The sequence below is a fragment of the Manis pentadactyla genome, chromosome 15 (genome assembly GCF_030020395.1).
Source record: "Manis pentadactyla isolate mManPen7 chromosome 15, mManPen7.hap1, whole genome shotgun sequence".
Lineage (NCBI taxonomy): Eukaryota > Metazoa > Chordata > Mammalia > Pholidota > Manidae > Manis > Manis pentadactyla.
The window spans coordinates 1,007,442-1,018,135 of record NC_080033.1 but is presented as its reverse complement, the minus strand read 5'-3'; the positions used below and the strand labels follow the sequence as shown (position 1 = coordinate 1,018,135).

Genomic DNA, 10,694 nt, shown 5'->3' with positions numbered 1-10,694 from the left:
TACGCAGCAGCCGCAGCTGTCCCTGTCAGAGAGAGGTGGCAGGGGACACGTGGCCCGCCTATCTGGGTGTCAGTGTCGCCCACTCCTCAGCCTGTCACCACGCATCCCTCTTTAGTAGTCTCCCTCTCTTGAGGTTTCTGTCACCCACTCTCTCAGAATCTCTATCCCTCCTCCCAAGCGTTCTGTCCCCCTGTCACTCTTGGGCTTCTGTCTCCCCGTCTCCCTCTGAGTGTCTGCTCCTCACCCGAGTCTTTGTCTCTCTCTGGGTCAGTGTACTGCCCCACCAAGTTCTCTGTCCCCCCCTTTCTGATTCTGTGCATTCCACCTAAGTCTTTGTGTCCTCCACTCAGGGTCAGAGGCCACCTTCTCCCATGTCTGTCATCCCCCTTTGTGAGTCTCCCCCGCGGTCCCTGTCCCCCCTCGCTGGATCTCTGTCCCTCTCTGAGTCCCTGTCCCTTCTCTCTGGGTCCCTGTCCTCCCCTTTCTGGATCTCTGTCCCTCTCTGAGTCTCTGTCCCACGCGTCCTAGGTCTCTGCCCCTTCTCTTTGGTCTCTGTCCCTCTTTCTGGTCTCTCTCCTTCTGCCCCTGGGTCCCAGTCCGCCTCCCTCCGGGTGCATGTCGCTCTCCGGGTCTCTGTCGGGCAGACCTGTCCGGCCCCTGCCCCGCCTCCTGCCCTGCGTCTCCGCGACTCCCCGCCCCCCAGACTTCGCCCCGCCCCAGGCTGCGCCGGAAAGTGGCGGAGCCGGTTTGTCCCGGGCGGGTCTGGAACCAGGGCTGGCGGGGCGAATGTAGGGACCTCTGTAGGTTGCGGCAGCTGCGGCGGCATGGTGGGCCCGGAGAAGGAGCAGGTACAGCGGCCGGGCCCCCGGGTCTGAAGGAACTGGGAGCTGGGGCCCTGGCCTCCTGGTTCGCAGAGAGGAGGTCGCTGGAGACCCAGATTCCCGGTCAGAGAAAGGAGGGGGCTGCGGGACGCGGAATCCTGGGGCCTTTGGGGCGGTGGGAAGGGGTTGATAGGGGTCGAGACCTCTGAGGATAGGAGAGGAGGGCTCGGGGGTCCCGGACTCCTGGGTCCCGGGGTAGGGCGTGGGGTGGGTGACTCCGTGTCCCATAGGACTGAACTGGAACCCCCGATCCCTTGTTCCTGTTCCCAGAGCTGGATCCCCAAGATCTTCAAGAAGAAGACGTGCACGACGTTCATCGTTGACCCCACAGATCCGGGGTGAGGAGTTCGCCCCGGGGACCGACCCCGGAGCGCCCGAGGTCCGCTGGCCCCGCCCACCACAGACCCGGCCCTTGGCCCCTCCCCTTCCCCTACGGTGTTCCTGCGGACACTCCCAAGGGCGTTCCCTGGTGGCACGCGCCCTCGGGAGGATTTGGGTCTGTGCGGATGCTTCCAGTTTCCCACCCTCTGGCTCAGGGTCAGCGTTAAAGCCCCAGGACTCGGTCTGATTCTTTCCTTCCTGCGTCTTTGCCTTGTGTCTCTGTCTCCTTTCCTCAGTTTCTATCTTTCTCTTGTTGCTGTTTCATTCATTCATCATTCATTCATTCATTCATTCACCTATGAGATCTTCACTCAGCTCCCCCAAAGGAGCATAATTTTTAGGAGCACAGGCCCTGCTGGGTTCAGATTTCACCTGGGACACATGCTGTGTGGCTTTGGGTAAATCATTTCACCTCTTGGGGCCTCATCTACCATCTGGGCATAAAAACAGGCCCTACCTCCTGGGGTTATACCAAATTAAACAAGTTAATGCTTATGATATTTCCTGGAACAGTGCCCAGCACCTAGAATCCCAGGGAAATTACCACAATTCCCACCCGAAGATAGCAATTACTGTTGTGTGAAGGCCCTGGACTTGTGCTGGGTGGCCAGGAACACCACATGAGCTAGGTTGGGGGTTTGCTACCCTCGAGGAGTAATCCTGGTCTTCAGTGAGGGTCTCTCAAGCGGGTCCTGGCTTTCGTTATGAATGTTAGTGCAGTATGGCTTACAATTATGCATAAACAAACAGATACACATTATTGGGGGTGAGTCTTCAAAACCTTTTTAGTGATGGGGAATGTGGTCAAAAAAGTTTGGGAAGCTCAGGTCTGCAGGGATGATGATTTGTAAGGCAAGGAGATGGGAGCCGTGAAGTCTCTCACTGGGCCCTGTGGGAGTGAGTGGGTGTCTGGCTAGGGCTGGGGAGGCGACCCAGGGTGTCACTAATGGCTTCTGGAGGAGGAAAAGCCAGTGAGAGGACATTTGAAGGACCACTTGGAGTTTGACGGTTGAAGGCAGGCTGGAGAGAGGAGTGTGGAAAGTGATTCCAGGAGCGGGCACAGCATGTGCAAGGTGCCCCTTATTGACAGTGTGGTGTGGCAGAAGATGGAGCAAAGTTCAGGGTGCAGAGAGCACTGTTGAGAGAGAGCAGGGCCAGACCTCACAGGGCCTCAAGACGGCACTCTGACAGGCTGGACCTTGTCCTGGGGTGCTGGGGAGCCACAGGAGGGGCGGGGTCAGCTCTAGGCATGGAAAGACGCTCTGGGGGCTGTGTGAGGATGAATAGGAGTTCGGGAAACTGGGGAGGAGGCTGGGTGAGGGCCCAGATGAGAGGGGAAGAGACCCAGCTGGGCCAGGGCTGTGGGGACATGGTGGGGGGAATGGGCTGGAGCTTGCAGACTGATGCATTTGGGGAATGGGGGGGGAGGACAGCTCCTGGACATCTGATCTGGGGCCTGGGAGACAGCAGGGTTGTGCCCGAGGTGGGGAGCCCAAGAGGATGAGCAGGTGTGGGAAATGTTACAGAGCAAAGTGGGGGACTTGCTGGGTCAGAGGACCCCTGAGAACCAGGGGGCGTTGCCAGCTTGGGTCTGGGACTCAGGGAAAGGTCTGGGACTTCCGTCCAGAACTGGAGTCTTAGCTGTGGATGGTAACAAACTGTGGAATGAGCCCAGATGTCATGGGGGAAAAATGTGTAGTTGGGGAGGTTGCAAACTGGCATTTCCATGACTGATTTTTTTTTTTTAAACCCATTCTCAGTGCTTCACAGCAAACATGCCTCCTTAAGTTGCCATAGCGTGTGGCACACCCATTCTTTTCCACCTGCTCCTTCTTTCCTGTAAGTCACTTGCTTCGCCCCTGGGGGCATCGAGTTGGAGACCCCTGAGGAGAGGCCCCGCGGTCCTGGCTCTGGGAGCACCGACACTCGACACTCGGGAGAGGCTCAGAGGGAGAGAAAGCCCCTGATGAGGCAGGGAGAGAGCGGCCGAGTGGGCAGGTGGGCTCTGCCGAGGAAATGATTTTCTAGAACTGGAGCCTTTCAGCTGTGACCAGTGCCACTTTGTGATAGAATCATATAAGACCTGAAAGCGGCCGTGGAATTTGGGATGCGCAGGTCATGGCTGATCTTTTCGGTCTCAGGGCCCACATTGAGGAAGCAGGGGAGGAGGCGAGAAGTACTGAGGGGGGGTCTGGGTTCCGTCCACCAGAACTTTCTGCAGTGGAGGAAATGCTCTATATCCATATCCAACACGGCAGCCACTGACCACACGTGGCTCCCAGGAACTTGAAATATGGCCAGAATGATGGAGGAACTGAATTTTTCACTGTATTTGATTTTAATTTATTTGAATATAAAATGCCCCATGTGGCTAGGGGCTACCATATTGGATAAAGTTCTGGAACATTCTATGAAGAAGTTTTGCAGGAAGGGCTAGTGGGAAGTAGGGGATACAGGGAGGGGGTTGGGATGGAGGAAAGGATCAAGTGGGTAAACTGAAGCACACCAGGACTCTTGAGGTAGGCTCAGGAGGAAGGAAGGGGGTGTCCTTCACTGTGGTTCTCATTCTGCCAGGAGCAGGGCTGAGCGTATTCTCTTCATCCTGTGTGTGATCAGATCATTCTTTTAGTGTCTTCACAGCATTTGCCAAATCCTTGGACCACCGTGGCATTCTTGACAACCGATCCTTAAGTCGAGGCTAACTCCATTTACATAAATGTGTGTCCCCCCTCCAGGATCCGAATCCCTTCAGGAATCAAGGGCCAAAGATTAAGAAATAGTTTCAAATAAATCCCTTATTCCCGGAACCCGTGTTGCTTGCTTTTTAAAACTCAGGTGCCAGTTGCATTTAGATAGCAAGGAATACTTGTACATTTATTTAAGGTAAAAAAAAGTCTCATGTATGCTCATCATAAATGGGACCTATTCCATTTGTCACAAAAGGAAAAAAACAAGCCATGAAAAACAGTTACAGTGAAAGCAAATAGGGATTTTTACCTGTGTAACTGGGTGTTACTGCCAGTCCAGTTTTCTGAGCCTAAGGCCTGCTTTTCTCTGTTAAAAAAAAAAAAAAGTAGCAAAGAATTAGGCGTTACAGATGTTCCAGCACCCAGCTGAGCCTCTCTCCTTAACAGGAGAACAAAAAAGGAATGACTTTCTCACTGTGTTATGCAAGGTTATTTAAAGCTCCGCGTGGAGTTCACGGTTATCTGGGTCTGGCATGCACCCTCATTTCAGGAAACATTGCATTATTTCGTTGGCTCCTCATAGTTATGTGAAGTAGGCTGTGCCACTGTCTTTCATTTGGGGGGGAAATTTAGGCTCAGAGAGGGGAAGCCACTTGCCCAAAGTCACACAGCTGCCTTCCCCTCTGGGTGCCCCCAGCACTCTCTGAATCACTCTGGCTTTTCCTTTTCATGATAAATATCATCTGTTTGGATTGGGGGCAGTGAGGACACCCCTTGATGGCCCCCTGTGCTTTTCCATTGCAGGCCCTGCTGGCAACATGAGGGTGGGCCCTGTAGGCCTCCCTGCTCAGGCTTCCTGGGACCACCACGCTTCCTTCCGGTGGGCAAGGAGACTGGTGGTGCTCCCACTGTAGCCAGGGTGGGGTGGTGCCAGGGGCAGCATGGACTGTGACTGCCTCTGAGGGCCGTGCAGAAGTGTGGCCCTAACACAGGATGCTGGGGGCGGGGGTTCATGCTCCTCCTTCTCCCCACCAGAGGGACCTTGTGCCAGTGTGGCCGTCCTCGCAGTGAGCACCCATCAGTGGCTGTAGAGGATGCATTCGGGGCAGCCGTGGTGACCGTGTGGGACAGTGACTTGCACACCACGGAGAAGCCCACTGATGCGTACGGGGACGTGGACTTCGTGGGCGTTGGCCATAAGGCCAGCAATGTGAGGCCTGCATGTCTGGGCAGGGCCAGGGTCTGTGAGCGGGACTGCATGCCTCGGACTGCCAGAGCCACAGTCTGGGGGCGCCCCAGCTGAACGCTGTGTCTCCCCACTTGCCCATCCCCATCCTTACCTCTCCCTGGATCTCTCTGCCCTCCACCCCTGTCTGTCTTCTCTAAGTCTGTCCCTCTCTCTCCGGGTTCCTGTCTCTTCCCCCTGGGTCTCTGACCTCACCTGTCTCCGGATCTGTGTCTCTGTCCCTTTCTCTGTCTCTCCCTTTCTCCCTGTGTCTCTGTCCCCTTCTTTGTCTCCATCCCCTTCCCCGTGTCCCCTCCACCTGTGTGTCCACAGTTCCTCCGACTCTCTGACCGCACGGATCCAGCTACAGTTTATAATCTGGTCACGCGCACATGGGGCTTCCGGGCCCCGAACCTGGTGGTGTCAGTGTTGGGGGGTTCGGGGGACCCCATTCTCCAGACCTGGCTGCAGGACCTGTTGCGACGAGGGCTGGTGCGGGCTGCCCAGAGCACAGGTGACTGAAGTGGGGAGGCTGCGCCTTCTGGGCCCGGGCGACCGCCCCTCCTCCGCATTTCTCTGGGACGCTCTCTCCCGGCCCTGCATGTGGGTCCTTGTCTCACTCTCCGTTCTCTGTCTCTACAGCCCTGTGTGTCTCTGGGCCTAACCAGCACTCTCTCCGTCTCTGTGTAGGGGCCTGGATCGTCACCGGGGGGCTGCACAGGGGCATTGGCCGGCATGTTGGTGCAGCTGTGCGGGACCACCAAACAGCCAGCACTGGGGGCACCAAGGTGGTGGCCATGGGCGTGGCCCCCTGGGGTGTGGTTCGGAATAGAAAGGCCCTCACCAACCCCAAGGTGGGACCCAGGGTCCTGGAAAAGGAGGGCCTGGGGGCTGTGGGTCCTGGGTCTCAGGGAGGAGGGCGCGGGGGGTCAGGATCCTGGGTCTGGGTGAGTGACTGGTGTCCGCCCTCCTGGCCCTGATGGAAACACTCCTGGTCGGGCCGCTTGTCCCCCAGGGCTCATTCCCTGCGAGGTACCCGTGGCGTGGTGACCCCGAGGACGGGGTCCAGTTTCCGCTCGACTACAACTACTCAGCCTTTTTCCTGGTGGACGACGGCACGCACGGCTGCCTGGGCGGCGAGAACCGCTTCCGTTTGAGCTTCGAGTCCCACATCGCTCAGCAGAAGACCGGCGTGGGAGGTGAGTGGCTTCTTCCAGGCCCAGGTCCCAGTGGGCTGCTCTCGGCGAATTTTGGGGAGTGGGGCAAGGAGGAGTGCCCTTTGGTCAAGGGCCTTCTCCCGTCATTTGCTGTGTTTTAAAAAATCTTTATCTGGAAATCTAAAATGGACAGGAGACTACTTGATGCATTTTTAGCAAACTGAATCTGCTCATGCAAGCAGCACCCAGATCAAGAAACAATAGTACAGCCCCCAGAAGCCTCCTGCTGCACCCTTATCCTGCATGTACCAACATAGAGTAATTCTGACCCCGTTTGTGTGTCATATCAATAGAATCCTACCGTCTGCATGTTTCTGAGCCTGGCTTTCTCTATTCGAATTATTTTTGTGAGATTCATACATATAGTTGTGTGCTTTTTCGTCTGTGAATACCTATGGGTCAAAGAAGAAAGAAAAGAAGCTAAAAACTATTCTGAACTGAGTGTTAAGACATATACGACACACCAATGTTTCTGGGATGCAGCCAAAGCAATATCCCGAGGGAAATGTGTAGACTTCAATGCATATTACCAAAAAAAAAAGGGAAGAAAGGCTGAAAATCTGTAATTTAAGCCTCCCATTAGAAAACAATCTGGAAACAGAATATCAAATCAAATTTAGGGAAAGTGGATGCAAAGAAATAATAAAGACAAGGGCAGAAATCCATAAAATAAAAACAAACGTGCAGTGGAGAAAGTCAACTAAACCAAAAGCTGCTTCTTTGTAAACAGTTTCTGTATTTTTAAAAGTAGCCACTTAATTCTTCAATTTTACTTAGCTTTTTGGCAACTTTAATCTCATTTTTTTAAATTACCATACAGTGAAACTGACTTTTTGGGGGACATAGTTCTATGATTATAGATTCATGTGACCACTTCCCCCATCAGGACAGAGACCCATTCTGTCACCCTGAAGGCGTTCCTTTTGTACCCAACTCCTGGCAACCACGGGTCTTCTTGCTGCTCTAGTTTTTGCTTTTCCAGGAGGTTATATAAATGGAATAATATAATACATGACCTTTTGAGACTGGCTTCTTTCCCTCAGCATAATATATTATGGCAGTTTTAATATGTACTAATTACAACAAGTAAAACCATATGAAGGTATATAAAGAAAAAATGAATTCTCTTCCCTTCCCAGGTCCCACCCCCTCCTCTACTGGGGTAATCAGTGTTATACAATTTGGAGTTTATCCTTTTATACCTTTCTCTATGCTTATAAAATCCTATGAATTATTATTTCCACCTATATGGTATTGCTGTCTTTCTGTTTTATACTATACATATACATATTACATTTGTTTATAATCATCCCAAACTTCTCTAGCTTGCATCTCCTAGTAACAGTTGCATGATATACCTTGGTAATGGGTATACCACCTCTTGTTTTGAATTTTCTCAATTGATGGATACTTAAAAATGTTACCAGTGTTTGGCATTAAATATCTTTGTTGGACAACCATAATTATGTACAGGAGTTTTAAATTCTATACAGTAGTTTCCCCAAGTGATTTTGCTGTGTGTGTGTATATTAACAGAGAGTACTAGATAACTTTCTAAAATTTTTGTGCCAATTTTCACTCTTATCAAGAATGTGTGAGAATGTCCTTTCCCATCCAGTCTCAACCTGCTCTGGATATTCTTGCTTTAAATTTGGCCAATCTGATGGGTAAAAGTGATACCTCGCTTTTACTTTATCTAACTACTATTAAAAAATAAAGACATATTTTATTGACCAGTCAGATTTCCTCATTTCTGAATTGTCTGTTCATATCTTTTGCAAATATTTCAGCAAGGTTATTCCTATCTTATCTTTTTGTAGGAATTCTTTTTATCCTGTCTATAGTAATGCTTTAACTGTTAGATGTAGTGTAAAATGTTTAAAAGATACTTTTGTTATGATGTCTGTTTCCATAAAAAGTCTAGCATTTGTATGTAGTTAGATATATTTCTTGCTTCTTATATAGACCCTTAGTTTCATGTTTTTTTAAGAAAAGTCCACCCCACTCAATGCCATACAAATATTCTAAGTCTTCTTTTTAACATATTATATTTTTATATTTAAATGTTTATTCTATCTGGAAATGATTTTTTTACATGTTTTAAGGTAGGGAGTCTGCATTTCTTCCAAATGGAAAGACCTGTGTCCTTCTTGACCATTTAATAAATTGTCTTTTCCCAGGTGGATTGAAGTGCCACATCAGTTATATTTCAGTTCCTTTATACACTGAAATCTGTTTCTCAACCTTTTTCTCTCCTCTCCTTCCATCTATCCCTGTGCCAAAACTATGTTTTGATTACAGCAGTTTAAGGACATTTGAATGTAATTAGGGAAAGTCCTACCCCACTGTCCTTTCTCAAAAACTTCTTAGCTCTTCTCTGATAATTATTCTTTTATATTAATTTTTAAATTATTTTGTTTCATTTGGAAAAAAAAAAAAAAAGGAAAACATTTCCAAACTCCTCCTATGCCCTTTCTTTCCCTGAGCTGCCTGGAATTTATGTGTTGCTTTATGACACACCAACAAGGTATTAATGTTTTCCATTTATTCTAGCCTTGTCCTTAAATAAAGTCTGTCAATTTTCTCATGAAAACCTCAAATTTTTCTGGATGAATTAATTCCCAAGTATTGTATCATTTGTATGCAAACATGGATAAAATCCATATTATTACTAGTTTGGAGAAAAGTTTTTGATTTTTGTGTATTTTTCTTGTATCAGTCCTCTCACCAAATTCCCTTATTAATATTTACTTATTTTGAGTGGAGTCGCTCCAAATTTCTGAGAATATAAATCATGTTTTCTTCAAATAGATACATTTGTCTCCTCCAGTTTAAAAAAATACCGGTTTTCCCTTCAGTTAATTAGTTTTCGTGCATCATTATGTTAGCATGAAACTCCTGGATGAGTGTGAATAGCATCGTTTCTTACTTAATGGGAACAGAGTTAGTAGAAAATGACTTTATATGATTTTTGCTATTGGGCTTTGGTAAATACCTTTATTGTGTTTGGATAGTCCTTTTTATTCCTTAGTTCCTTCATTCTGTTTGAACTTTCATTTTCTCCTGTCTCCTGGGTGGTTAATCAATTATAGGATTGACTCATGCCATAAATACCTGCCTCATGCAGGAACCCAGGCGCCCGGGCTCCCAGCCTCCTCCTCCCTTGGGAAGTTGAGCATTACTGTCTTGGAAATCTGGCCCCTCCCAGCGTGCTCGGAGACGTGACAATTCCCAGAGCCTCAGGACAGAGAATTAGAACAAGCCAGTGTTTGCCCCAGGGACTCCTGGGAAATGTTCTCTCCCTTCCCTGGCAAAGGCTGATGGGAGGTGACCTAGCCCCCAGCTCTCTTCTCCCCTCAGGGACTGGAATTGACATCCCTGTCCTCCTCCTCCTGATCGATGGTGATGAGAAGATGCTGAAGGTATAGGGGTCCGGACGGCTGGGTCTAAGGGAGGAGGGGCTGGGGATGTGGACCCTAGAGGGAGTGAACACCGGCCTTCCCTGACCTGACTCCTCCCTTTATCCTGCAGCGGGTAGAGAATGCCACCAAGGCTCAGCTCCCCTGCCTCCTGGTGGCCGGGTCTGGGGGAGCTGCGGACTGCCTGGCAGAGATCCTGGAAGACACTCTGGCTCCGGGGGGAGGGGGAAGCAGGAGAGGGAAAGCCCAAGATCAGATCAGGCGTTTCTTCCCCAAAGGGGACCCGGAAGCCCTGCAGGCCCAGGTATGACGCTGGGGGCCCAACTCTGGATACTGAGATGGCGAGGAGATGGGGCCCTGGGTTCCTGGGTCTTGAGAGATTAGGGTGCTGAGGACTCGGAGTCCTGGATCCAAGGGAAGAGAGGAATGGGGGTCCAGACTTGTGGATTTGCAGGAGAAAGGGCTGGGGGTCTGGACTCCTGACTCTGAGAGAGGAGAGGCCTAGGGGCCTGGGTTCCTAGGTTCCGGGCGGTGGAAGGTGCTGAGCACCTGGACCACTAAGTCCTGGAGGGAATGGTCTGCTGTGTTGCTGTGAACAAGGTCCAGGTGGAGCTGGGCCAGGGATGCAGAATTTGGTTTTCTGCAGGTGGAGAGGATCATGACCCGGAAGGAGCTGCTGACGGTTTATACATCTGACGATGGCCCTGAGGAATTTGAGACCATCATTTTGAAGGCCCTTGTCAAGGGTAAGACCTGGACTCCCAAATTCTCCCCCTCACTCAGCTCATCTTTAGGCACGTTTCCCGGCCTGGGCTTTCTATCCATCCTCTGTAATCTCAGGTTGTGCCCCGTCTTAGCCCTTCCCTTTTGCCATCCCCCTTTTG

At 50.5% G+C, this 10,694-nt stretch overlaps 1 protein-coding gene across 5 annotated transcripts in view; it reads left to right on the top strand.

Moving 5' to 3' along the window:
* The first annotated feature begins 695 nt into the window (after positions 1-695).
* TRPM4 (transient receptor potential cation channel subfamily M member 4) overlaps positions 696-10,694 on the top strand; it is a 31,629-nt gene continuing 21,630 nt past the window's right edge. For 2 of the 5 annotated variants that reach the window (XM_057493563.1, XM_036885655.2), the window contains exons 1-9: positions 696-848; positions 1,152-1,219; positions 4,985-5,159; positions 5,508-5,688; positions 5,865-6,028; positions 6,190-6,373; positions 9,752-9,813; positions 9,923-10,114; positions 10,457-10,556. In XM_057493563.1, coding sequence (XP_057349546.1) covers positions 825-848; positions 1,152-1,219; positions 4,985-5,159; positions 5,508-5,688; positions 5,865-6,028; positions 6,190-6,373; positions 9,752-9,813; positions 9,923-10,114; positions 10,457-10,556 — 1,150 coding nt within the window. In that variant the 5' untranslated portion in view covers positions 696-824. The remainder of the gene's footprint in view (positions 849-1,151; positions 1,220-4,984; positions 5,160-5,507; positions 5,689-5,864; positions 6,029-6,189; positions 6,374-9,751; positions 9,814-9,922; positions 10,115-10,456; positions 10,557-10,694) is intronic. The other 3 variants (XM_057493562.1, XM_036885653.2, XM_036885654.2) reach the window with 2 other exon arrangements.